General features: G+C 46.5%; 1 protein-coding gene across 8 annotated transcripts; it reads left to right on the forward strand.

Moving 5' to 3' along the window:
- Positions 1–393: 393 nt before the first annotated feature.
- BCL2L14 (BCL2 like 14) lies at positions 394–27874 on the forward strand. 8 transcript variants are annotated; one of them, XM_012434286.2, is made up of 7 exons: positions 394–597; positions 921–1114; positions 9268–9707; positions 14794–14955; positions 18566–18636; positions 23187–23453; positions 27446–27874. In XM_012434286.2, exons 2-7 carry the CDS (start codon positions 1047–1049, stop codon positions 27482–27484), a joined length of 1047 nt encoding a protein of 348 aa, XP_012289709.2. In that variant the 5' UTR covers positions 394–597; positions 921–1046; the 3' UTR covers positions 27485–27874. The 8 variants fall into 8 exon arrangements, with proteins under 8 accessions (XP_012289709.2, XP_012289705.2, XP_012289711.2 ...); XM_012434282.3 differs by lacking the exon at positions 27446–27874 and adding an exon at positions 23780–25803; XM_012434288.3 differs by lacking the exon at positions 27446–27874 and adding an exon at positions 23780–25803 and having other exon boundaries at positions 9268–9428.

A 27874-nucleotide genomic window follows, 5' to 3' on the forward strand; every position in this document is an offset into this window, starting at 1 on the left:
TGGTGGTACGTGCCTGTAATCTCAGAAACTCAGGAGGCTGACGCTGAGACGGGAGAATCACTTGAACCCAGGAGGCGGAGGTTGCAGTGAGCTAAGATCATACCACTGTACTCCAGCCTGGGCAACAGAGTGAAACCCTGTTTCAAAAAAAAAAAAAGATTAAATATGTGTATAGTACCTGTACCATGTTAGGTGGTCAGTAAACATTGTTCAACTGGCAACAACTGATACGGAGAGTAAAGAAGTGAACACCCATCTACATATCCCAAAGGGCAGGAAGAGTGCCAGGTAATGGATGCAGAATTTCTTTTAGAGTCAAATTACATGGCCAAAGGTCAGCCCCTCCTTCAATTAAAAAGCCAGGGGCAGGGCTTAATAAGGAAGTGATTCTTCTTTAAGCCTCTTTTCAGCCTAAGTCCTAAACCTGAAGAAGCTGCAGCCTGGAGCTCTAAACTACATGAGTCTTTCCAAAGGACAAGCCAAGAAGACCTGTTGAAAGTTTCCTCTTGAGTTTCGTGGACAGAGACTCAGGTATAGAAATACCCTTACTGCCACCTGACCTGAAGCAGGAGAAATCACTGCCAGCTTCCAGACCAGGTAACACCAGGAGGCACCAATCTTCATTCTCAGCCTTTGCAGGAGGACACAGCCTGGTCTTTAGCTGTTTGCCAAATGTGGCAGTCTAATTCAGGGAGCTCTTTACTGGGTTTATTACAAAGTTCTTATCATGTAAGTCTCAGGTCACAAAATGACACTGAGAATCTAGTTTATCGGAGTTCCAGGAAAGAGAAAGAAAAGTTATTTAGGTTTCTCTTTCATTTCTCTTTTGCTACATAGGGTTTGGGATGTTCAGTTAAGAGCACATTACTAGTTGAGGCATGTAACATTACATAGTCCTCTCTGCTTCTGTATCTGGCGAGGTATGCAATGACATGAGAGGCTTTCCGTGGCCAGGGACACCACTGCCCAAGCTGGACACTACAGGGATGCAGGGACTGGAGCCAGCATGGGAATTCCTGGTTTGAGATCAGAGTCCTGAGCACCTCATGGGAACTTGGGCACTCATCCGCAGGAGGCCTAGGCCCCCAGAGACCTCCTTGAGTCTAAGGCACAGGCAAATGAAAGACCCTTTTCTCTCCCCTCTAGAAAGCTCCTTCCTCCCTGAGCTCCCTGCTCGCTTCTTTCCACTATCACAGTCTTGGTCCTTCTGTTTGATGAATATGACCTGAGGCTCTGTCTAGGATTCAGCTTCTATTGTGGGAAGTTAAGGCAGTTTCTCTCCTTCCTCATTTCATGTTTAGTATTAAAGAACAGTCCAGGCAGAAGGCACTAAGACGCTGAGAGGTCTGAAATGATGGGGAGAGGAGAAGGGCAGAAGGGGAGGGTCCAGACAACAGAACAAAGCTGAGCTTAGGATGTGCTGTGGGAGGCTTAGTGGGGATGAGTGTCAGCGCCCACGAGATCCACTCAGGGCTCAACTGTGTGTCCCGAGCATATGAAGTCAGCTCTTCTGCTGGGACGGAGCCACCAAGGGATTCTCCATACCCCTCACTGCTGGGACAGGCAGAGGCACAGCGAACCAGCCGTTCAGCACAACTGGGGTGCTGGGTGGTGTCTGCCTGTGTGTGGGGGAACACCAGGTGCTTGCTGCGGTTTCCTCTGTGTGCTCATCCATTAGCTGCCACCACCGGGAAGTGAAATCTAACCTCAACGAGTGAGAACCCCACGACACTGCGTCTGGCGATACCTGGAATGTAGGTGCTCCTTGGAGTGTAGCCTTCCCAGCCAGCCTCTTAGCACACCCGGCCAGGTAGCCAGTGTTCCCAAAGGACACGCTGGGGCCAGACGTGGAGGACCCTGGCCACCTGCGGAGGAAAAGAGGCCAAGGAAAGAGCCTCAGCAGCCTTGCTTCTGAGAGTGCAGGTGTTTGTTATAGACAAGGAGCAGAAAGGTAAACATAGGTGGGTGAGGCAGGGTTGTGTCCTCTGCGGCCCTGAATTAGAATAAGCCTCACAGGTCTCACTTGGGAACGGAAATCTCCCCTCCATGTTCTGAACCAGCACTCAGGGGCCCCACTCAGGGCTTCTATCAGCATAAGCATCAGACTTATGGTTTACATCTCCATGAACACCAAAGTTGGGCTTCTTGAATGAACTAAAATTTCTGTAGGAACAGCTGAGAGCAGAAGGGATCTAACCTGTGATAATACTCAATCGCTGCTGCTTGAAAGTAAGACTTAGCTATAAACTGAACAATCAAGTAATTTATAACAAGGATTTGAGGAAAGAAAAACTCCACATTTGTGTGGATGGGTTTTTTCCTTTATGTTTTCTTTTAGTTGTTGTTTGTTTTTGAGTGGAGTTTTGCTCTTTTTTTGCCCAGCCTAGAGTGCAATGGTGCAATCTCGGCTCACTGCAACCTCCGCCTCCTGGGTTCAAGTTTTCTGCCTTAGCCTCCTGAGTAGCTGGGATTACAGGCATGCGCCACCACACCCAGCTATTTTTGTATTTTTAGTAGAGATGGGATTTCTCTATGTTGGTCAGGCTGGTCTCGAACCCCTGACCTCAGGTGATCAACCCTCCTGAGCCTCCCAAAGTGTTGGGATTACAGGCGTGAGCCACCGCACCCAGCTTTTATTTTGTTTTTTAAGAGAGTGTTTCCCTCTGCCACCCAGGCTGTAGGGCACTGGTGCGATCATAGCTCACTGCAGCCTCCAACTCCCAGGCTCAAGCGATTCTCATACCTCAGCCTCCCAAGTCACTGGGACTGCAGGTACACGCTGTAAGGTCTGTTCTCGAGGATAAAATGAAGAAACTGAGGCCAGCGCGAAAATAATCCAATGCGAAGGGTTTTATTCAGGCTCCCGGACGACATTCTACAGCCGGACAGGAAGGGCCGGAGAAGTCGCGGGGACTCCTCTCAGACGTGGGGTTTTATAGGGAGTGGAGGCGTTTGATTGGCTGTGCCCAAGGTGAGTGGGGCAAAATGGCGGGGAGTGGGGCCCGGATGGAACAAAATGGCAGGGAGTGGGGCCCAGATAGGACAAAATGGTAGGCAGGGAGTGGGGCCCAGATAGGACAAAATGGTAGGCAGGGAGTGGGGCCCAGATAGGACAAAATGGTAGGCAGGGAGTGGGGCCCAGATAGGACAAAATGGTAGGCAGGGAGTGGGGCCCAGATAGGACAAAATGGTAGGCAGGGAGTGGGGCCCAGATAGGACAAAATGGTAGGCAGGGAGTGGGGCCCGGATAGGACAAAATGGTAGGCAGGGAGTGGGGCCCGGATAGGACAAAATGGTAGGCAGGGAGTGGGGCCTGGATAGGACAAAATGGTAGGCAGAAAGACAAAATGGCACTATCCAGGTTCCACTCCCTGCCTGCCATTTTGTCTTCCTGCCATTTTTGTCTTCCTGCCTACCATTTTGTCCTATCCAGGCCCCACTCCCTGCCTACCATTTTGTCCTATCTGGGCCCCACTCCCTGCCTGCCATTTTGTCTTCCTGCCTACCATTTTGTCCTATCCGGGCTCCACTCCCTGCCTGCCATTTTGTCCTCCTGCCTACCATTTTGTGGCGGGGGTGGGTGTGGGTGTGTGCGCGCGCGCGCTCCCGGCAAGGGAAGGAGGTGTGTCGGAGCTCCCCTCTGGGGTGTGTCCGAGCTCCCCGCAAGGGGTGGGGGTGTGTCTGAGCTCCCAGAGAGGGAAGGGGGTGTGTCCGAGCTCCCTGCGAGGGAGGGGGGTGTGTCTGAGGTCTCCGTGAGGGAAGGGGGTGTGTCCGAGCTCCCCGCGGGGGAGGGGATGTGTCCGAGGTCTCGGCATCGCAACTAGCCTTACACACGCCACCATGCCTGGCTAATTTTTTCATTTTTTTGTAGAGACGGAGCCAAGGCTCGCCTGGAACTCCTGGGCTTGAGCGATCCTGCCCCCTGGGCCTCCCAAAGTGCTGGAATTACCTGCACGAGCCACTGGCCCGGCATCTACATTTGTTATATATACATTTAAACCCTCTTAACCCTTTTGTCTCTATTTGTTCTCTTTTGCTCTGTGTAATCCAGGCTCTTGCGGCGGCAGCCCCTTATCCCTCCCCTGTAGGCTAGCCTCCTTCTGCGGCTGGCTCCTGAGCACTGTTCTCTGTGCCTCTCTCTCATCCCCTCTCATCCTTAGCTTTGCCTGTTGGCTGAGCCAAGTCACAGTCTTTTATTTTACGAAATGGAAGACAACAAAAATCTTGTATTTTACGAAATGGAAGGACTAAGTGGTCTATCTTGACCTAGGTGGTTTTCCCTGATTTCTGATGTTGCTGCTGAAACAGCATTAGCAAACTTGTTTCTAAAAGAAGTCCTCTCTCCAGCAAAAACACCCGCCCACACAAAAATCTTGTATTTTACGAAATGGAAGGACTAAGTGGTCTATCTTGACCTCGGTGGTTTTCCCTGATTTCTGATGTTGCTGCTGAAACAGCATTAGCAAACTTGTTTCTAAAAGAAGTCCTCTCTCCAGCAAAAACACCCGCCCACATACACACACAAAAATCTTGTATTTTACGAAATGGAAGGACTAAGTGGTCTATCTTGACCTAGGTGGTTTTCCCTGATTTCTGATGTTTTCTTTCTTTTTGAGACAGAGTTTCACTCTTGTTGCCCAGGCTGGAGTGCAATGGCACCATGTCGGCTTACTGCAACCTCCACCTCCCGGGTTCAAGCAATTCTCCTGCCTCAGCCTCCCAAGTAATTGGGATTACAGGCATGTGCCACCACGCCTGACTAATTTTGTATTTTTATTAAAGATGGGTTTTCTCCATGTTGATCAGGCTGGTCTCAAACTCCCGACCTCAAGTGATCCGCCCACCTCAGCCTCCCAAAGTGCTGGGATTATAGGCGTGAGCCACTGTGCCGAGCCGGGTCTGTCTTGTTTTTAACGTAAATGGGAATTTCTTCAGCAGCACAGTGTTACTGGCTTGACGAGGGGGCTCAGCCTCCTACCCGAGCACACAGCTCCTGAAGGACCAGGGTACACATCCAACCTATAGTGTCTTGAGCCGCTCAGTGCAAAAAGAAGCCTTGAATCCTCTCCTGAGAAATTCCATGTCTGGCCTCTTGCTAGACTCAGCCTTTTCCCCACCGAGTCTGCTGCTCCTAATTCTGACCACAGACCCTGCCGGAGCCTCACCCCGCTTGGTGGCCCGCTTTGCCTGCTTGCATGAACCTCAGGTCTCAATGTGTCTCAGCAACAGCTTCCACTCCGAGGGGTGCCAGAGTTAGCAAGCAAAAATGCAAGACAGCCAGTTACATTTGAATTTCAGATAAAAAACAAGTATGAGGGTTTTTTTTTTTTTTTAGCATATAATATTTTCTTTGGGACATATACTAATATTTATTATAAATTAGTCTTGTGATATTTGGGACATATACTATTATTTGCTCTTTAGCTGAACTTCAAATGTGACTGAATGTGTCCTGTATTCTGAATGTGTCTGGCAGCCCTATAGTCATACATTCAATCAGCCATCAGATATTTGAGCACCTACCATTAGTGAGCCGGGATAGCTCAGTCGGCAGAGCATCAAGCACTACTCTAGGTGCTGGGGAAGGCAGCCAAAGTCCCCTTCATATCTTACAGTATATCTACTTTGTTTTATAAACATATACACTACATATACTTACAGATATGTACTTTTTTTTTTTTTTTAACGGAGTCTCGCTCTGTGGCCCAGGCTGGAGTGCACTGGCACCATCTCAGCTCGCTGCAAACTCTACCTCCTGGGTTCAAATGATTCTCCTGCCTCAGCCTCCTGAATAGGTAGGATTACAGGCACATGCCACCACAGCCAGTTAATGTTTATATTTTTAGTAGAGACAAAGTTTCACCATGTTAGCCAGACTGGTCTCGAACTCCTGACCTCAAGTGATCGGCCCATCTTGGCCCTCCAAACTCCAAAGGGAGTTTGCAATGAGTCAAGATTGTGCCATTGCACTCCAGTCTGGGTGACAGAGCAAGACTCAGTCTTAAAAAAAAAAAAAAAAGGAGAGGAAACTGATGGAAACAGGCAGCATCCGGCAGGCCTGCAGGGTAGATATTTCAGCTCCTGTACCTCCTTCCAATAGCAGGACCAGAGGGAAAAATTAGAGAATGTCCTCAGTCTGTCTAACAATGTGGACACCGAGGAACAAAAAGATGGAGTGACTTGCTCAAGGATGTTGCAAGTTAGAGGCTGAGCCAGCCCTGGCTATCCATCCTTCAGACACGCAGGCCAATTTGTCTGTACCGCCTCACACTGCCTCAAACCCTGTCTGCAGTTACCGTCCCATTTCTTTATAACTTGGTCCTGGTATGACAGGGTGCAGTGGAAAGAAAAAGAGGAACATGCCAGCCATTCCCCTTAATATCACTGTAGCTTATTTATCTTGTGGCTTGTATGCCGAGAGATGGTCTTAAATTAGACCAGGAAGGGAAGCGAGCATGATTAAGAGCCATATTAAGACAGAGCCTGGGCCGGGTGCAATGGCTCACACCTGTAATCCCAGCACTTTGGGAAGCCAAGGTGGGCGGATCACCTGAGGTCAGGAGTTTCAGACCAGCCTGGCCTACATGGTGAAACCCCATCTCTACTAAAAATACAAAAATTAGCCAGGCATGGTAGCGCGCGCCTGTAATCCCAGCTACTTGGAGGCTGAGGCAGGAGAATCACTTGAACATGGGAGGCAGAGGTTGTGGTGAGCTGAGATCGTGCCACTGCACTCCAGCCTGGGCGACAGAGTGAGACTCCATCTCAAAAAAAAAAGGACAGCCTGAGGCCAGGCATGGTAGTGGCTCCTGGCTATAATCCTAGCACTTTAGGAGGCCGAGGTGGGTAGATCACTTGAGCCTAGGAGTTTGACACCAGCCTAGGCAACATAGTGAGACCTCATCTCTAAAAAACAAAACAAAAAAATTACCCAGGTGTGGTGGTGTGCGGCTGTGGTCCCAGCTACTCCGGAGGCTGATGTGGGAGAATCCCTTGAGCCAGGGAGCTGGATACTGTGATGAGCTATGATCTACACTCCAGCCTGGGCAACAGAGCAAAACTGAGTCTGAAAAAAACAAAACAAAAAAAGAGCCTGAGGGCCTAGGACAGTAGTTGAACTAAGAAAAAACAAAAATAAAAAATAGCTACCACTTTTGAGCCAGGTTCTGTGTGGGGATTTCTCTTGTGTGTCTTACACCCTCACAAAATCTGTGCAATTTGCCTCTAGGAAGTTCATATTTGGAGAGATGGAGTAACCTGCCACAGGTCACAAAACTAGTCATTGGCATGGCCACAGTCGAATTTGGGACTGTTAGACTGAGAAGCCCAAGCTCATTTTTGATACACGCACTGCCTGTGACATTTAACATGGTAGATCTGGGCTTTCTTGCATCTGAGACAAAAAGGAAAATGTAGTCCTTAACAGATAGCAGAAGAAAACCGATTATTAGCAAAAAGAACTACTTTTCTAGCGGGAAACCAGAAAAAGGAGTTATTTCATGTAAGCTTAAGCAAAGGAAATTGAACAAAATCAGTTCTTTATCTATCTTGTTATTCGTATGGAAATAAAGACGAAATGCTCGCATCCTGTTGCTTTAAAACTCGCCTGTGATCACATTACTCTCTACTCAGAACTTTGAACAGCTCTCCATTGTCTCCATCAGCGTGTTTCAAATTCATAAAAAGTAAAATATAATAACAGGATGCTTTTTTCAGATGAAATCTTACATGGCACACCAAATATAGTAAGAAAAAGGAAAGAGAGACAGACAGGAGAGATAAGCCTGGACAAGCTAAATCAGAGGGTAGTGGGAGAAGGAATAGAGGAAGGGAAGGGTCAGGGCCCAGGCATTTGTCTTCCCTAAGTTGGCCTCCCTCTTCTGCCACCTCCCCAACAAGACCTTTAACTCCACAGTCCACAGCTCCTTTTGAAATGTACTGATCAAAGTGAGAAAATGCAAAGCTTCAGCCTGATAGTCAAAGGCCACCGTAATCTGGACCCAAGTGCTATTTCACCTATTTTCCCCACACTATTTTCGAGCCCTGGCTGTTTGCAAACTGCATAGTTATGCTGTCCCAGTTCTGTCACCACTCTTCAAACACATTCTGAATTCACCTATAATCTCCCCTCTCCCCACCCTGTTCTTAGCCCCAGTATCACCTGTCTATCCTTCTAGCTTTCCGAAAGTCTTCACTTGCCTCTCTCTTTGAAGCTCACCTATCCCTGCTTTCTAATATGGCTATCTGCATCTCTGTTAGACCTCAGTGCATTCTCTTTGTGTGGAGTTAGCTATGGCTGTGTCTCTCTTCCCACCCCAGTAAGACTGTGGCTTTTCCCTCTTTACCCTCCAGCACAAACACAATAGATGTTCAATAAATGTTTGCTAGGCTCGGCACGGTGGCTCACACCTGTAATCCTACCACTTTGGGAGGACAAGGCGGGCAGATCACCTGAGGTCAGGAGTTTGAGACCAGCCTGACCAAGATGGTAAAACCCCATCTCTACTAGAAATGCAAAATTAGCTGGGCATGGTGGTGCATGCCTGTAATTGTAACCAGGTTTTTTCTTGGGTGCTGGTGAGGCACAGCTCCCCTGAGAGAATGCTGTGGGTTCTTGGTCTCCAACCTCTTAAAGAATAAGGAATGGGACCACTGCAGGTGCACCATATGCTCATAAAAGTAAATATTGGACTGAAGAAGTGTTGCAGAAAGGTGATTTTATTTAGGTAGAGAAAAGAGAAGAAGAGAAAGACTTCCACGAAGAGTATGGAAGGGGATTCCAGAGGGGATCCAGGTGTGTGGACACGGACTTTTATCCTGGGAGGAACTCCCACCTTCTCCAAGACCCTGGGCCAATGAAAGGAGTTCCTTAGAACTTCTGCTGGAGTGACTGGCTTTTAGTTTTTTCCCATGCCCGTGAAATTCAAACATAAACCATTAAATCTCTCAGATGGATAGAGATGGCAGGGGGTCATGGCGTTGGGAAATTCTTGCCTTTAAAATTACACCCCCTCATGGACCCTGAAAGAGAACACATTCCCTCATAATCCCAGCTACTCTGGAGGCTTAGGCAGGAGAATTGCTTGAACCCGGGAGGCAGAGGTTGCAGTGAGCCGAGATCATGCCATTGCACTCTAGCCTGGGTAACAAGGGTGAAACTTCATCTAAAAAAAAAAAGTTTATTGAGTTTTTACTCCTGTTTCTCCTAACTTGTCAAGAGTAAATGGCCCTGCATAGATGAGCACAGTGTGGACTTTGTTGTTACAGGCCCAACATGTGTAGCACCAGTGCGTGGGACCTGGAAGAAATCCCCCTAGAAGATGATGACCTAAACACCATAGAATTTAAAATCCTCGCCTACTACGCCAGACACCATGTCTTCAAGAGCACCCCTGCTCTCTCCTCGACAAAGCTGCTGCGAACAAGAGGTTTGTCCCAGAGGCCCCTGGGGAGTTGGTCAGCAAATGAGTCAGGGACACAGGTGTCATGGCCTTGCAGAAATTCCCAATCCAGTGAGAAGCCCATAAACCTTGCCAAGAAGAAGTCTTCTTGGAAAGCACTCTTTGGAGTAGTAGAGAAGGAAGATTTGCAGATCCCACCTGCCAAAGTCTCTGCTCAAGGTCAAACGACATTGGAAAACCAAGGTTCGCACAGCCAGCAATGGTCCAGGTCTGCTTATCATGCGGGGCTGTGCTTGGAGCATGAAGGTAGGCATCTGGGATTTCCTTCTCTCCCACATCCTAGTTTTTCCCTTCTTTGTGTGCAGAGTGTTACATCTCATCTTGTAAAGTGGCTTTGGATAAGGCATGCATTGTGGCTCAGTGTTCCAACTTATTAATATTCAATCATAATTGCCCTGCTTTTCTCAAGACTGAAAGGAGGATGATGGAAATGAAGCGTGCTAGGACTGGTTTTCTTTCTCCACCATCTATAAATAAGTTTGTTGCCCAAATTCCTAGTCCTCTGTGCCACACACCAACATAAAAGAAGGAGCCCTAACCAGGGGCTTGGGCTGCCGCTCTTACTAAGTCAACTCATTAGCTTAGGGCCTCTGTGTTTCCATCTGTAGACTGGGTATCCCAACCTCTCTACCTTGCATGGTTGATGGGAAGATCAGAGAGCAAGAGTAAAAGGACTCTTCAAAGGACAGACCATCCTACAAAAACAACTGAGGAGTATTTTGACAAAATTTTCCCTCAGTGGGACAAAATTAATTGTATTGAATAAAACATTTTCACCAGGCGCTGAGGCTCTCCCCTGTAATCCTAGTACTGTGGGAGGATTAGGTGGGTGGGCTGCTTGAGCTCAGACGTTCAAGACCAGCTTTAGCAACATGGCAAAACCCTGTCTCTACCAAAAATACAAAAAATTAGCCAGACATGGTAGTGCATGCCTGTGTTCCCAGCTACTCAGAAGGCTGAGGTGGGAGGATGGCTTGAGCCAGGGAGGTAGAGGTTGCAGTGAGCCAAGATGGTGCCACCGCACTCCAGCCTGGGTGACAGAGTGAGCGCTTATCGTATCTATAACCTCAGCACGGTAGGAAACCAAGGCAGGAGGATTGCTTGACGCCAAGAGTTTGAGATCAGCCTGGCATCATAGTGAAACCCTGTCTCCACACAAAAAAATTAAAATAAAAAAATCAGCCAGACATGGTTGTGCATACCTGTTGTCCCAGCGACTGCAGAGGCTGAGGTGGAAGGATCACTTGAGCTCGGGAGGTCAAGGCTGCAGTGAGCCGAGATCACGTCACTGCACCCAGCTCTGGGCAACATAATGAGACTCTGTCTCTGAAAAAAAAGAAAAAAAGGAAGACAGTTGCCCTTCATGCACACACCTTGGCATAAGCATCTTCTTCCCTTCAACAAAGCCCAGTGCCTGAAGTCCAGATTTTAAAAGAAAGGCCCCCTTCTCCTGGGTTTGAGTGGCCTGGGTAACTTGTCAATAATTAGTCAAGAGGTGGCAGTAATGACTTAGTTTTTAAACGTGACAGTCCTGGCTTGCTTGGAGAATCAGCCCACTCATAGACAGCTTTAGATCATTCACTATCATCAAGGGAACTCCCATTTCCCATTAGAGTTTCAGATGTTTAGAACAGCGGGAGCATGGTCAGGATCATCTGGGGGAGCCTTGTGGCACAGACAGGATGAGGATATGGGAGTCCCACGAAAAGGGCTCACCAAGAAAACAGCCAGGAAGTAGCAGAGCCTGGACTCACCCGAAGTCCAGGCCGCTCCCTGGACTTGTTTAACTTTTACAGCAAGGCCTCTACTCTGAACTCTGCCCAGCTAAGGCAGGTGATTCTAGAGCGAGAGGGAGCAGCCCCCTGTGGTCCCCCCCTCTACACCCACCTCCCCACCCCTCAGCCACCTCCGCCCGGCCATGGCTTCTTCTGCTGGGGGTGGCATCTGGGCTCTGGGGCAAAGAACAGTTTAGAGGCACCCAAATAGGCTTTTCTACTTGGCCTGTACTGCGGACTTTGCCAGCAGACAGAAATTAAGTCTTTAAGACTTTAGTCTTCTGGTGTTTCCTGAGATAAACTGCATTCTGTATTTCAATATTTACTGGAGTGTCATTTGACATTTTTTATTTTCTAAAATTTCAAGAGAAGCTTTTCTTTTTCGGTAGGGAAAGGAAACTTTTATGTGAGATTGAGAATTAAAGATTAAATTCAAAAATACTTAGATGATGTGTTAATGTGCTGAATAGCTGAATAGTACCTATGGCTAAATATATATATCTAAAATTTTCTTCAAAAAAATGAAAAACGATTACCTCCTAAGAAGGCTTTAGCATATATGTACAGCTTATCTTTCCTTCTCACCTTTCTCCTCACTTTTGCATTTGGTCAGTTAATTATGTGGTTTTTATTTGCATCACTTGTGTTGGTTTTACACTGGGCATGATCCAAGGGAGCCTCACATTCTTTTTCTATTTTGCCCCATACAAATCAGGGCTTACAAATTTGGTTTCACCTAGGTTCTTTTAACTGAAGGTCACAATGTAGCCTTATGCAGCCATTGCCAGGCCTCAGATACCAGGCTTAAGTGGGAACTGTGAGATTATGTCCCAAGACCAAAGTCTGTGAGGAAGAGGCCTCAGGATGTAGAAATGGACATTAACACGTTTTAAAGACGACCAACCCAGGCTTTTTACTTGTGAATCTTTTGTTTCTCCATAGCTGCGATTTGCTCACATGAAATGTTATAGTTAACGTTAGGTTCAGCCTTAGGTTCAGTGGAACACCCAAACACCCATGGCTTAAATAATAGACATGTTTGCTTTTCTCTCCCTTAAAAGAGGACAAAAGTTTGGCAGTTTGGGCCTAATATGACAGCTCCACAAAGTCATCAAGAATTCCTGGGAATGGCCAGGCGAGGTGGCTCATGCCTTTAATCCCAGCACTTTGGTAATCTGAGGTGGGCAGGCTGCTTGAGCCAAAGAGTTTGAGACCAGCCTGGGCCACGTGAAAAAACCCTGTCTCTATAAAAAACACAAAAATTAGCCAGGCGTGATGGTACGTGCCTGAAGTCTCAGCTACTGGAGAGGCTAAAGGAGGAGAATCACTCGAGTCTGGGAGGTAGAGGTTGCAGTGAGCTGAGATTGCACCATTGCACTCCAGCCTGAGTGACGGGGGTGAACCAAAAGGACTCCTGGGAATTCTGCCATCCCTCACCTAGTGGTTTCCACCTCCAAGTCACCTTATATTCTAAAGGTGGCTGCTGGGGCTTCACCTATCATGTCTACATCTCAGGCAGGAATAAAAAGGAAGCAATGAGGGCAAATGGTGCCTTCTTTCTAGATAATTCAGCTCCCTTTTATTATTTTTTAATCTTTTTTAAAGATGGGGTCTGTGTTACCCAGACATGCTTATACCACATGCTCATCACCCTGGATGAGCTGCACAAGGCTGGAAAGGCAGCAGAGGCCTGCTTTCCTTTCTCATCTCCTGAGGACATGGCCAGGGAAGGTTTCCTTGGCTTTGGGAGCCAGCCTCTTGCCATCTCTTTCTTTGCTAGGGACTGTGCATGGCCGGAGTTCCAGAGGAGTCTGGTTGGGCTGCAATAAGGGGATTACAAAGTGGAAAGTCTGTTTCGCTTGCTTATTAAAATGATGAGGAAAGACATTGATCCTTTTCTTCTTGATCTTTCTTCTTTCTGTAATTCGCTCCTTATTGGTTTTTTAACCCTGTGGACTAAGCATGAAAAAGATGGCTTCATAAGTCAGATGTCCACCAAAGGCTGGCATCATGGACAGAGCATTATCTTCTGTGGCCTTTCCATGTATGGCTGGAGGGCTGAGGGGAGGACACTGAAGCCCTCAGCTGCAGAGGAATCCAGGGAGAGGGATCAGGAGCCACCTTGGCAGCTCTGTATGATGTCAAAACCTGTTTCTCCTCCCAGGTCCCCCACCTGCCTCTCTTACAAAGCCCAGGAGTGCCCTAGGAGTTTGAGCACACCAAACTTCTGGGCAAAATGCTGCTCCGTTACTGTTTTCAAGTCCTGTGAATTACCTAGTGTTATTCTTCAAATGTTATGTGGTAAAACCGAGCTGCTACATACGGCATCCAAGACAGCTTGTACAAGCTTTTAAAAGTTTAGAATTTAGGTTGGGTGTGGTGGTGGCTCATGCTTATAATCCTAGCACTTTGGGCAGCTGAAGTGGGAGGATTGCTTGAGCTTAGGAGTTCAAGACCAACCTGGGTAACACAGGGAGATCCCATCTCTAGAAAAAGAATTTTAATAAATTAGCCAGGCATGGTGATGCACACCTGTCATCCCAGCTACTCAGGAGGCTGAGGTGGGAGAATCGCTTGAGCCTGAAAGGTCCAAGCTGCAGTGAGCTGTGATCACACCACTGCACTCCAGCCTGGGTGACAGAGTAAGACTGTCTGGGAAAAAAAAAAAAAAAAATTAAACAAATAAAAGGTTAGAACTTAGTGACAAATCAACAATGAAAATTTTACCACCCAGCGACTCAGACATGCCACCTGCCCACCCCACCGCCTCTTGTCCCCACTTAGGGGCAAAAGTGACTGGTCTTTTACAGGCTACAGCATTCAGGGGACCAATGCCATCTCACCTTCCTATCTCGAAGTGCTTTATTCTACAATTCTGTATGCAAATACATGAACGTAACTCTTTTCTCGGGTTGTAAATTCTTGAAGTCCCTGAGTTGTGCTGAACTCATCTTTGTTTACCTATAAGCATTTAACTGAATGCTTTCCAGTAGACATGGAGAGGAGAAAACACGGGACTGTACCAGCGAGAGGAGTTAGGTGTTCACTTGATAATGGACTTGATGATGAATCTCAATGGCCTGAGAACAGGGATATTTCTTTCCTTAGTGACCAACCCCCAAATTCTTGTCAAACTATTGAATGTCCTCCTATGCACATAGGGGCTGGCTCTTAGAGGTATAAAGCATGTGGAGAAAAAAGAATGAAAATAAAAGCATAATGAGCATTCTCTCAAGTAAAGAGCTAAGCACTCCTTTTTGTGTTTCCTTCCTTGCAAGGGGGAAAGGAGACCCTAATTTTGCAAGACTTCAAAAAGAGTGTGCAGAAGGCCAATTGTTTCAAGGTGACAATCATTCCTGTGTGCGCTCCTCCCACATCCCCTGCCTCTGCCAGGCAACTTTCAGTCCTTTCTGAAGAATGACCCTCCCCCACCACACATACTCCCAGGCACTTTTCTTCTATTCGGGCTGGTCTTTTCATTCCGGGCGACTTTGCATACCAATGAGCCAGACGAAGTTCTGGGAAGGGCCTCTCAGCACCATTTTGTCTTGTTTCAGCTGTGGACTCCAAAGTCATTTCCATTGCCAACCGAGTAGCTGAAATTGTTTATTCGTGGCCACCTCCAGAAGTGACCCAGGCAAGGGGCTTCAAGTCCAAAGACACTTTTGTGCTTGACGGTCTCATCGTAGAGTCGCAAAGCTTTTCAAGTTCTAAGAAAGGTAAGCTTTCCTTCCCTGGGTAGAGTGTTTGCCAGGCAGGGGCGCAGGAGCATTTGTGTATTAATCCATCCTGGTGCTCTGCATCTTGACAGTCTCCGCTGCCTGGACTGAGGGCTTGATAGCCATATGCTGTGGGCACTGAGCTCCCCCTTGAGACATCAGCCCAAAGCAAGGGGGCTGCCCCAGTAGGTTGAACCAACATGCCCAGGTCGCTGCTAAGTCAGAAGGAAAGTCTCTTACAGAGGGAGAGGAGGAAACACAAAGCCTGCACTCAGCCTTGTCCATAGCGGGAAATGCAGTGTTAGATCTGACCATGTTACCAGCGCACCAGGTATCAGTTGGAGCGTCCAGCCAGGGATTTTTATTATAACACTGCTTTAGGGCTTTGTGAAAAAGCAGGGGGTTGCCAGGCACCACCTATGGTGCAAGACATGGAGCAGAACTGAGAAGCAGTGACAAGGCTGGGTCAGTTGTCACCCAAACCATAGCAGTAGCTGAGACTGCAGATCCCATCAGGCTGGTGGTAACTTGGGGCACTGAGGGGAGAGTTGAGGGGAGCAAGGCCAATTGTCGCTGAAAGAGAAGCTCGGCCCGGCATTCCCCCACCACAGTCCTTGCTCCTGGCTCTCTCCGCAAACTCCAGTGGAGGTTGTGATGATGCAGCATCATTGTCTGGGGTAAATACCCGAGGTTCATTGTCTCACGCCAAGGGAATCGAGGACAGAGAAACACAAGAAGTGGGTTTAGGAGCGGAGGTTTAATAGGCAAAACAAAAAGAAAGGAGAACAGCTCTCTCCTGCAACAGAGAGGAGAGCCAGAAAAGGACTTCCGGCCTGCGACACAGTGCACCGGATTTTATAGACAGGCTTGAGGAGGTGGTGTCTGGTTTACACAGAGCCCAAAGATCAGCTGGACGGGGTGTGATGTTTACACAGCATGGGGAAGCTGGCCACCCCACCCTCATCTTATTATGCAAGCGGGCTTTCCACTTGGCCGGCACCATGTTGTCCGCTCACTATCGCACACATGGTTGGAAAGGAAAAGGGAAGATGGAGCCGCCATGTTGGATATGCCTAGTCCCAGGAGGCCTTTTCTTATTTGCACAGCTGCCAACATTCACCGTGCAAGCTTCTAACTTGCTTGTCTATGTCTGCAGCTTAATTTTACAGGCTACTCTTTGGTAGAAAATGATTTGGGGGCTGCTTTTCATTAAAAGAAAAAACTTACAGAGAACTTCCTTACCCTCACTATCTGCCTAAATAAAATTTCTTTTTAACGCCTTTATCAGTGAGGCCGAGGTGGCTCCTGAGTTAGCAGCACGCTAAAAAGCAAGGTGAAGCCTCTCCCTCCAAAGGTATCGGTGTCTCCCGACCCCTGATGCAGAGCAGTGGCCACACTAAAGGAGGCCACAGCTGCCACGGGCCGGGGTGGGAGGCTAGAGGAGAGGGGGAGGCCTCTGAGTCTGCTAAAAAGACAGTGTCAACACTTTTTTTTTTTTTGAGATGGAGTCTCTGTCGCCCAGGCTGGAGTGCAGTGGTGCAATCTCAGCTCACTGCAACCTCCACCTCGCGAGTTCAAGTGATTCTCCTGCCTCAGCCTCTTGAGTAGCTAAGATTACAGGCACATGTGCCACCACGCCCGGCTAATTTTTTTTTTTTTTTTTTTTTTTTTTTTTGAGACAGAGTTTCGCTCTTGTTACCCAGGCTGGAGTGCAATGGCGCGATCTCGGCTCACCGCAACCTCTGCCTCCTGGGTTCAGGCAATTCTTCTGCCTCAGCCTCCTGAGTAGCTGGGATTACAGGCACGCACCACCATGCTTGGCTAATTTTTTATATGGTTAGTAGAGTCGGGGTTTCACCATGTTGACCAGGATGGTCTCGATCTCATGACCTCGTGACCCGCCCGCCTCGGCCTCCCAAAGTGCTGGGATTACAGGCTTGGGCCACCACGCCCGGCCTTTAATTTTTGTATATTTAGTAGAGACAGGGTTTCACCATGTTGGTCAGGCTGGTCTCTAACTCCTGACCTCGTGATCCACCCACCTTGGCCTCCCAAAGTGCTGGGATTATAGGTGTGAGCCACCATGCCTGACCCAGTGTCAACATTTTATTGCTATCCCAGGTGGGCCTGGGAGATGGAATGCCACCCCTAAACCAAGCTAAAGCTAAGGTGACCTCATCTTCCGTGCACAAAAGAAATATAGGCAGCTGTCCCAGCAACTTTCCCTAAGAGAATGTAAACCGAAAATATGTAAGACAGGTCTCAGTCAATTTAGAACTTCTATTTTGGCTGGGCTCCGTGGCTTGCGCCTGTAATCCCAGCACTTTGGGAGGCTGAGGCAGGTGAATCACCTGAGGTCAGGAGTTCGAGACCAGCCTGGCCAACGTGGTGAAACCCAATCTCTACTGTAATCCCAGTTACTCAGGAGGCTGAGGCAGGAGAATCGCTTGAGCTCAGGAGGTGGAGTTTCCAGTGAGCAGTGATCACAACATTGCACTCCAGCCTGGGCGACAAGAGTGAAACTCCATCACACACACACACAAAAAGAAGGTTTATTTTGCTGAGGCCGGGCACAGTGGCTCACGCCTGTAATCCAAGCACTTCAGGAGGCCAAAGCAGGTGGATCGCTTGAGGCCACAAGTTTAAGACCAGCCCAGCCAATGTAGCAAAACACCATCTGTACTAAAAATACAAAGGATTACCTGGGCATGGTGGTGCATACCTGTAGTCCCAGCTACTTGGGAGGCTGAGGCAGGAGAATCACTTGAACCCAGGAGGCGGAGGTTTCAGTGAGCTGAGATCGCGCCACCGTACTCCAGCCTGGATGACAGAGCGAGACTCACATACTCCACCTCCCCTGTTCCCCCACCACACACCACACCCCACACCTCACACACCAACTGTGGCCATCTTCCTATCCATCTGCCCTTTTAGTCTTGGGTGTGGGGGAATTTATTAATTTTACTTATTTATATCTCACCTTATTATCAAGACCCAGCATACAAAGAATAAATTTTAGTCAGATAAAATCCATCAATTTGAAAGCTATTTTTGTAAAAAGAAAACAAAAACAGGAAAATAAGATGGATTTAGGAATTAGGTTAATTTCCAAAATGTAGGCCAGCAAGACTATTCTCCTTCTTAAATGTGGGCCACAAATTTGGCTCTGTACTTTCTAGCAACCAACACAAAGAGGGAAATATGATCAAATATGAGATTTATGGTGTCCATAAGATAAAAGCACCATCTGCTGAGGAAAAATCCAAAAACCAGAAGAATATTCCTCCTAAATATCTTCATAGACAGAATCCTGTGCCGTGGAACCGATGTCTTCAATAACAAGCTTAATGTAACCACAGGGATGAGTTTCACAGTGAGCTGGGGGACTGAGCAAAGGAAGAAGGGGAAAGAAGGAAAGGAAGGGGCTGCAGGAGAAATGCCTAGCATGGCTCATGTCTGGGCAGAAGAGGTGAGGTAAGATTTACCTGCTAAGATTTAGCATGCTTCTTCCTCCAGCCCTTACCAAGCCACAAGCATTCATTATCCCTGGAAACATGTAAGATTATTTTTTGCTTCTCTTAAAAGAAATAACTGGAATTTTTCCCAACAGCTGAAGAAGAACAAAAAATAGCCAAAATTGTTGAGCTACTGAAATATTCCGGAGATGAGCTGGAAATAAAGGTATGGAGCACCTTGAACTGATGTGATGGAGTTCTGTGCCCATGCACTAGTACATGAGAATGGAATTATTTTCCAGGTTGCAGCCTTATTCCCTTTCCAAGTTCTGGTTTCTATTTAGTCCTAAATTTTATTTCCCTTGGAGTCAAAATTCTTCATGCTGGTAGAATCTCAAAAATGAATCACTTTGGAAAACATAAGTAAACCTTCTGGAGCCTCCTTGGAATTTTTGGAAACTAAAAAAGGAGCTTGTTATTGCAAGAAAAGACATCAGTAAATTAAAATTTGCTGGATGGAATTATTAATCTCATTCCCCATGTAACTGATCCTCATTGAAGTTTAGACTCATATTTGCTTTGCTGCCTGGATATCTGTGTCCCACAGTTGCTCCAAAGCTGGAATACTTTCTGGAATCTTTTCTCTCTGTAGTTGCTGGATGGTTGTCTGCTTAAGGGCTCTCTTAGCAATTCAGCCAGGGAGGCATGCTAGTGTTACTAGAATGTATGGATTTCCTTCCAGTTGGAAGTGGAGACCCATCCTTCCAATCAGGAACAGGTGAGAGTTGCCTTCAGGTAAAGAGTTGGTGAGCAAGGCTGGCCATGATGACTCACACCTGTAATCCCAGAACTTTGGGAGGCCAAGGTGGGCGGATCACCTGAGATTGGGAGTTTGAAATCAGCCTAACTAACATGGAGAAACCCCATCTCTACTAAAAATACAAAATGAGCCGGGCATGGTGGTGCACGCTTGTAATCCCAGCTACTCGGGAGACTGAGGCAGGACCATTGCTTGAACCCGGGAGGCAGAGGTTGCAGTGAGCCAAGATGGTGCCATTGCACTCCAGCCTGGGCAACAAGAGCGAAATTCTGTCTCAAAAAAAAAAAAAGAGTTGGTGAGCAAACCTTCAATGAAGTCAGAAGGACTTCAATGTGCCTCCAGGGTCCCTAACCCACAGACAACTGAGTAGTCTCTAGGATCTGTCAATCAGGGTCTGCCTTGCAGACATGGGTTCTTGTTTTGCCAGAATCTGTGGGGAGGGAGTCAGACCCTGGGGCTGGGGATGGGAGGTTCTGTAGGAAGACAAAACAGCTCCAGTCTCTATAGCTTTGTCAGAAGTGTGGCCAGAGGCTGGTGACTCAGAGTGTGAAGCACCTGGGTCAGAGATGAGACAGAACGAGAAACAGTGAGAAAACCAGGGATATTAGGTTAAAGAAAAGAGAAGAGGGTGTGTGAGCTTTGGGGCCACAAGCAGAGTGTGGAGAGGTGTGCAGAGGAAGCAAGAGATAGATAGAACAGGATGCATGATTTAAGGGTACCCCTGCATTTCTCCAGAGCTAGTATCATGGATACAGAAATTACGGGGTAATTGATTTCTCCTTATTGTAAGAATGAACCTTCTGGCACTCCAGACCAACAGAGTCAATGGCCACCTTGTGAGGGAATGATCTTCCTATCACAGGAAGAACTGCAAGTAGGTGCCAATAACCAGTTAGTAGTTTAGCACAGAACTCCTAGGGGTCCTTTGGACATCCTCAAGGGCTCTTTACAACTCAGAGTTCCTGTGGCTCTCATGGCAACGTCCTTCCCAGCTTCCATAAGAAGTGACTTGCGGTCAGCGGTCAGGGAGGTGGGAAAGGTGGAGTGGGGGTGCTGGAAGTGAGATGAAGCCACCTCTCAGGTTATGAAGAGCGATGGTTTCATTTTCACCCCCACAAATTACCACTTTCAACAACCTCAATTTGCCTGGTGCTCTCTTGAGTTTGGATATTTTACATTGTTTATGGCAAAGCCTTGGCTGTTATTTCCTTTATAAGCTTCCCCAGTAGGGAGCTCTGCTAGGGACACATGGTAGGTGTGACCTCATGCTGGGTGGGTGCCAGGCTCCCACTGCAGAGTGCTGTGTGTGTGACCGCAGGGCATCTGCAAAGCCGCTGGTCCCGAGAGCACATGCAGCCTGAAGGCCCATCCTACACCTCCAGGAAAGGCCGAAGAGCCAGGTGTAGCCAAATGGGACAGGCAGGGGAAGGGTGAGGAGGTGCCTGTGGAAGGCCTGTCTTTCTGGCGTTTGATTCTTTTACTGTTCTGGCACAATCCCGATTTGGTTGCCTGCTAGGGTTTTGAGCCTGGCCTCCTCCATTGGGAAACTGATGAAGCAGAGTCCGTTCCCTGTTACGAAGGAGGCTGGCCACGCCTGCTGCAGATTCACAACCCAGACGAGGCCTGGACGGTGGGGGAGGGCTTGGTTCAGGGAAAGGACAGGTCCGCCAAAGTCTTCCAATCACATGACTCATCCCCCAGATATCCCTTTTAGAAACAATATTTGTTGAAAACTTGCTTGGCTGATCCTTCCTCAAGGACAGAACTAGAGGATTTTCAAATAAATATTTCGGCCCTGCTTACTAAAAAATTTCCATTTTCACATGACATCCAGCATATTAACAGACATTGCAGGAATGCTTTAAATGAAGATGATACATAGCTTTTTGATATGAGCCCTGATTTTTCAAAAGCAGCAGAGGTAGCATTGATTTTGTTTTAAAGGCATGGTAGCTCAAAGGAGGTAAAGCAGAGAGATATCAGGTTCAAGGGGTGGAGGGTAAAATCAATAGGATAGAATAATTGGAAAGAAATCAATGAATTAGAGTTTTTTTTTTTAAGCGAACATATGTACTACAGGGAGTCTTCCCTGACTTCCATGCTCCCATAGCATCCTGGAAAATGACTCACACTTCCAGAGAACCTCTTCTACGTCCAGCCCAATAAAGTGTTCAACTACCCTATAGTATAGGGCCAAGCACAGTGGCTCACACTTGTAATCCCAGCTCCTGGGGAGGCTGAGGTGGGAGGATTGCTTGAGGTCAGGAGTTTGAGACCAGCCTGGGCAACATAGTAAGACCTTGTCCCTAAAAAATAATAATAATAAAAGTTTTTTAGGAAAATGAAAGGCTAGGCACAGTGGCTCACGCCTGTAATCCCAGCACTTTGGGAGGCCAAGGCGGGAGGATCACAAGGTTGGGAGATCGAGACCATCCTGGCCAACATGGTGAAGCCCCACTTCTACTAAAATATAAAAAATTAACCAGGTGTGGTGGCGCATGTCTGTAATCCCAGCTACTTGGGAGGCTGAGGCAGGGGAATCACTTGAACCCAGGAGGCGGAAGTTGCAGTGAGCCGAGATTGCGCCACTGCACTCCAGTCTGGCAACAGAGCAAGAGTCTGTCTCAAAAAAGAAAAAAAAAAGAAAAGAGAAAAGAAAAGAAAATGAAGGCTGGGGACGGGTGCGGTGGCTCACACCTGTAATCCCAACATTTTAGGAGGCCAAAGCGGGTGGATCGCCTGAGGTTCGGAGTTCAAGACCAGCCTGGCCAACATGATGAAACCCCATCTCTACTAAAAATATAAAAATTAGCCAGATGTGGTGGTGTGCACCTGTAGACCCAGCTACTCGGGAGGCTGAGACAGGAGAAGCGCTTGAGCCTGGGAGGTGGAGGTTGCAGTGAGCTGAGCTTGGACCTCTGCACTCCAGCCTGGGTGACAGAGCGAGACTCCATCAAAGAAAGAAAAAGAAAAAGAAGAAAAGAAAAGAAAGAAAGAAGGAAGGGAGAAGGAGGGAGGGAGGAAAGGAGAGGAGAGGAGAAAGGAAGGGAAGGGAAAGGGAAAGGGAAAGGAAAGAAAAGGAAAGGAGGGAGGAAGGGAGGGAAATGAAATGAAGGCTGTGTGCAGGGGCCCACGCATGTAATCCCAACACTTTGGGAAGCTGAGGTGGGTTGATCGCTTGAGCCCAGGAGTGGGCAACATGGCAAAACCTCATCTCTACAAAAAAAATTGAAAAAAATTATCCAGGCATGGTAGCATGCACCTGTAGTCCCATCTACTTGGGAAGCTGGGGCAAGAGAATCACTTGAGCCCAGGAGGCAGAGGTTGCAGTTAGCCAACACCACACCACTGCATTCCAGCCTGGGCAATGGGAGTGAAATCTGTCTCAAAAAAAAAAAAAAAAAAGAAAGAAAAAAGAAAAAGAAAACAATTACCCTGTAGTATCAATACTATCACCATCCTAGTTTAGAGATGACAAACTGAATCTGAGAGGTTAAATAATTTCCCCAAGATTGCAGGCTAAGTAAGAGGTGGACCCAGGGTTTGAACCAAGACAGTGATTCCTAAGCTTCAGATCCTGTCCATTACACTACCTCTAGCAAAGCACATCACATTGTTTTGCAATTCTCACTAGACCGTGAGCCCTTTGGGTGAGGACCTGCATTTCGGTCATCCACACTACCTGCCCATTATAAGTGTTCAGGAAATATTTGTTGAATGTCAAATGAATGAACTGTTCCATTTTATCACATATTTGTGCTGATGAAGTGAATTCTCCGAGCAGTACATGCCCATTCTGGTTCTTCAGGACACTGCCTTCATCCCCATTCCCTTAGTTAACACCAGCATCCAGGGTTTGCCACAGGTTGGTTTGATGGCCTGATTTGAGCTCAAGAATGACTGTCTGCCTCATGGAGCCAAGCTACTGTACTGAGTGCTTACTCTCCTGTACACAGCTCAAGAAAGACAAGGCTTTGATGGGCCACTTCCAGGATGGGCTGTCCTACTCTGTTTTTAAGACCATCACAGACCGGGTCCTAATGGGTGTGGACACCAGGGGAGAATCAGAGGTCAAAGCTCATGGCTTTAAGGCTGCCCTTGCAATAGATGTCATGGCCAAGCTCACAGCTATTGACAACCATCCGATGAACAGGGTGCTGGGCTTTGGCACCAAGTACCTGAAAGAGAACTTCTCACCATGGATCCAGCAGCACGGTGGATGGGTAAGTGTATCCTATTTTAAAACAAATTTTCTCAGAACTCAGAAGAGATGGGATGGGATTTTTTTAAAAAAAAAATGAAGGGAACACATCTGTGAAGCAGTTCTCATGAGTTTAGGACACTTGAGTGGCAAGAGATAAATCCCATTGATGGGAACATATTTTTAGTGATTATCTTCATCATCAATAAATATTTACTGAGCTCTTCAAGGGTATGTAGGGTATGCGTATGGACAGAGAGGGACTGGTCAGATGGAACAGGAAATGAGGAGATGCTGAGATGAGAAATGTTTAGATAAATGTAATTTTTGTTTTCACAAATTTTGCAGGCAACAGAAGCCTGGCAAGGAGACAAGGGCAGGCAGACAGACAGTTCCTCACACTTGGAGCGACTTACAGGTCTGCTTACAGGACTAAGCCTTATGCAGAGACTCAGGGTTCATGACATTTTTGTAATTGCTGCTTTGACCCAGCCATTTTGAGGGGAACATTTTGTTACCAAATAAAAAGCATACAGTTAAGCTTTCATCTATTTTCAATTACCTGATATCAGTCAAAACAGACCTCTTCCTCCTGTGCCTCAAAACCTCTCCCATCCTTCATCCCCATTTCCTCAGATCTCCTTCAAACCACCACATTCAAATGGCTACATAAGGCCCACTGTGTCAAAATGTGCTACCCCAGGACTTTAACTCTCAACAGGCCTAGGCATTCCTAGGCAGACAGACCTTCACCCCACATTTTCCTTAGTACTCTTTCCACTAGAACGGTCCAGGAGCCAGCAGGAGCATTGAGTCGGCTCTAGGCATGGCTGGAGTGACCCTGGGACCTCCACACTGTCTTGGTGTCTTTGCTCACAGAAGGAAAGTGCAGCTGATCTTGACCAAGGGTCCTCAGTGCCCACCATGGTCCTCAGTGCCCGTCATGGTCCTCAGTGCCCGCCACGGTCCTCAGTGCCCGCCATGGTTCTCAGTGGCTGCCATGGTCCTCAGTGCTCACCACAGTCTTCAGTGCTTGCCATAGTCTTCAGTGGCTGCCATGGTCCTCAGTGCTCACCATAGTCTTCAGTGCTTGCTGTAGTCTTCAGTGGCTGCCATGGTCCTCAGTGCTCGCCATAGTCTTCAGTGCTCGCCACAGTCTTCAGTGGCTGCCATGGTCTTCAGTGCTTGCCACAGTCTTCAGTGGCTGCCATGGTCTTCAGTGCTTGCCACAGTCTTCAGTGGCTGCCATAGTCTTCAGTGGCTGCCATGGTCTTCATTGGCTGCACATTGAGTTCCTTTCTATTTTCCACTTTTGCACCAGCTATGATAAGCCCCAAGGCTGCTCTTAGATATTCTCAACTTGAGCTGCCTTAGCTCGTTCTAAAAGGAGGACAGGTTCCTCAACATTATTTTAGTTCTACCTATTCTTCTTTCCAGGATCCCCTGCACCCCAACAACCCTCTTGAGCCCTCATCTGCCCCAAAGCCTCTCCTGACCCTTCCAGCTCAAAGGCTGCACAGTTGCACAGCCTGTAATTTCTAACACTTCATGTTTGCACCATAATAATATACCGAAAATTATCAAATTCCCAATTGACTATGTTTCAAGCATTAATTTAAAAAAATCATTGTTAGTCCTCTTAATATATTTTCTCAGAAAAATTACAATTATTAATCAGATTCACAGGCCAGCTCTCAAAAATTGATTTAACCCACTAACATAGCTAAAATACCATAAATATGCTATAAAAAGCAGTGGTTCTGCACCAAAAGCACAAGCAACGAAAGAATAGATACACTGGATTTTGTTTTGTGCTTCCAAGAACACCACCAAGAAAGTGAAAAAAAAAACCCCCACAGAATAGGGAAAAATATTTGCAAATAATATTTCTAATAAAAGATATATCTAGAATACATAATTACCTATTATAATTGAACAATAAAATGTCAAATAACCCAATTTCCTAATGGGCAATGGATTTGAATAGACATTTCTCCAAAGAATATATGCAAATGGCTAAAAGCACATGAAAAGTTGTTTGTTTGACATCTTCCTTTCAACAGCAGGAAAATGCAAATCAAAGCATCGCTGAGCTCTATCCACTCTGGTGGCTAAAATGAAAAAGAAAAGTATTGATGTTGGTGAGGATGTGGAGAAACTAGAAACTTTTATATTGCTGGTTGGATTGTAAAATGGTGCAGTCCCTTTGGAAAACAACTTGAGAGTTCCCCAAAATGTTAACTATAAAGTTACCAATTCCACTCCTGGATATATACCCAAGAAAGTTGAAAACATTTTCATATGAAAATTTGTACATGAATGTTCATAGCTTCCATCAGCCAAAAAGTGGAAGCAACCCAAATGTCCATCAACTGATGAATGATGAACGGATAAGGAAAATGTAAGATAACCACACAATGGAGTACTATTCAGCTATAAAAATAAAGCAAGTATTGATACATGGATGAACCTTAAAAACATTATGCTAAGTGAAAAAAAGTCAGGCAAAAAGGCTGTATGCTGTATGATTCCATGTATATGAAGTGTCTATAATAGGCAAATGTATAGATACATAAAGTAGACTGGTTGCCAGGAGCTGAGGGTGACAGAATGGGAATAATTGCTAATGGATCTGAAGTTTATTGTTGAAGTGATGATAATGTTCTAAAATCAGAGGTAATGTTTGCATAACTCTGTGACTATACTAAAAGAGAATATACTAATTCACTGAATTAGTGAATTTTATAGCACAATTATATTTCAATAACTCTTTTACAAAACTGGCAGTTCTAATTCTAGTAATCAAAAAGGAGAAAGAGAAATTAATGCATAGTTTTTTAATTTGGCTGCTGGTACTGGAGAAAAAAAGTTCCAATTAGAGAAAAAACATGAATTATTCAGTAGAAATACTAAAGCGGATTTCCAAAGGCTTTAGAAATTGACAGCACTAGTTCTTGAACATCCGTAGTTTCCATTCAAAATGTATTTCTTATCCAAGTTATCATAAACCTTAATCTTAACTCTTGGCCATAGTTAAGTTTAATTTGGAGCATGTAAGTGGAAATTAGGAGAGGGAAGAAAAGAATGCGAGAAGGATGCCTAATTTTTCCAAAGTGTAGAACAAAAAAAAAGGATGTTGATAAAGAATATTTACGAGCTATGGAAGTGTGAAGGAGATGTGAACTGGGACATGTGCTCACAGTCCCTTAATGGGAAAAAAAGAAGACACTGGGAAGTAAGTCTCGTGGGACTTCCACTGGCCCCAAGTGTCTCTGCGGCTCTCTGTGCTGTCCTTGTAGTAGTGTGGGAGGAGAGAAACTGATTCCCATGCACAAGCTTTCCAGAAGCTCAGGGTTCCTAACTCTCTCAGTATTCTACATTTCATACGAGTACATCTCATCTTCCCAACTAAACTGCAGATCTGTAAGGGTGAGATCATGTATTTTATGATAGCTCCTTTAATCTCCCATAGCTCCCATTCCTCTACATAACACCATACATGTTCAGCCAGTACTTGTAGAATGATGAATGAATCGGTCAAATGAATGAATAGCAACTCTATCTACAAGGCATGCCAAACAAGCTACCACGAGATTCGAATTTACTCCTTGGTTCTTCGTTCTCCCTGTGGAGCACCATTCACATAGTTACCCTGCAGTCCTGCCAACCTCACCCATTCTATAGCACTTTGAAAGGAGATGTTTGTAACCTCCATAGTCATTGACCTTTCGGTACCCACTTTTTAAAACATTTTAAATACAGCCTCGAAACCTTCCCATCTTTAAGAAAAGATCCAGCCTGCTAGCTCTGAGTGTGTAACATAAGACCTTAGCTGATGTTTTCCTTGCAGGCATACCAAGAATGCCAGTCACCTCTCTAAACCCTCCCCTAAACTAACATGGTCTCCTGAGCCTTGGGTCATGCCTGGGATAGAGCAGAGTGAGCAGGCATATGTTTTCACTTCAACAGTAAATCTAACTTGGAATTTTAAGAATCTATTTTTTCCCCCTCTAGGAAAAAATACTTGGGATATCACATGAAGAAGTAGACTGAAATATCAGATTTGTTATCAGGAATACTCATCATCCTACTGTGGTCTTGTGCACACTGGCGTCAGATGGACTACAGGGGAAGATTACAATATACGAGGCAGATGGAGCATTGACGTTTTCAAGACCATTATTCCTGTGACTGGAGAGGCCTCAAGAGAACCCTTGTTCATCTCCAGCCCATAGAATGTAGCAGCATGGTCCTTGACATTGATGTTTCTCAGGCCCTACGTTTAGTGCCTGAGGAAATCTATAGACAAGTGGTAATGTTGTTTCAAATGTTCAGAACAGATACCATCATCCTGCCTTTGTTAGCTGCTGTAGGGAAAGTGGGTTACAGATGTCTGCTGACCTCACAAGAGTGAAATGATAAACTACATGTGCTTATGGCTCA

This window comes from Aotus nancymaae, unplaced genomic scaffold, assembly GCF_030222135.1.
Source record: "Aotus nancymaae isolate 86718 unplaced genomic scaffold, 86718_ANA_hifiasm-v0.15.2.pri h1tg000016l, whole genome shotgun sequence".
Taxonomy (NCBI): Eukaryota; Metazoa; Chordata; class Mammalia; order Primates; family Aotidae; genus Aotus; species Aotus nancymaae.

Coding starts and splice junctions, on each gene's coding strand:
- BCL2L14 (XM_012434282.3), top strand. CDS start 1,047: ATGGGAACTTGGGCACTCATCCGCAGGAGGCCTAGGCCCCCAGAGACC. Junction 1,115..9,267: donor TCCTTGAGTCTAAGGCACAG/GCAAATGAAAGA, acceptor TTGTTGTTACAG/GCCCAACATGTGTAGCACCA. Junction 9,708..14,793: donor GCTGTGCTTGGAGCATGAAG/GTAGGCATCTGG, acceptor GTCTTGTTTCAG/CTGTGGACTCCAAAGTCATT.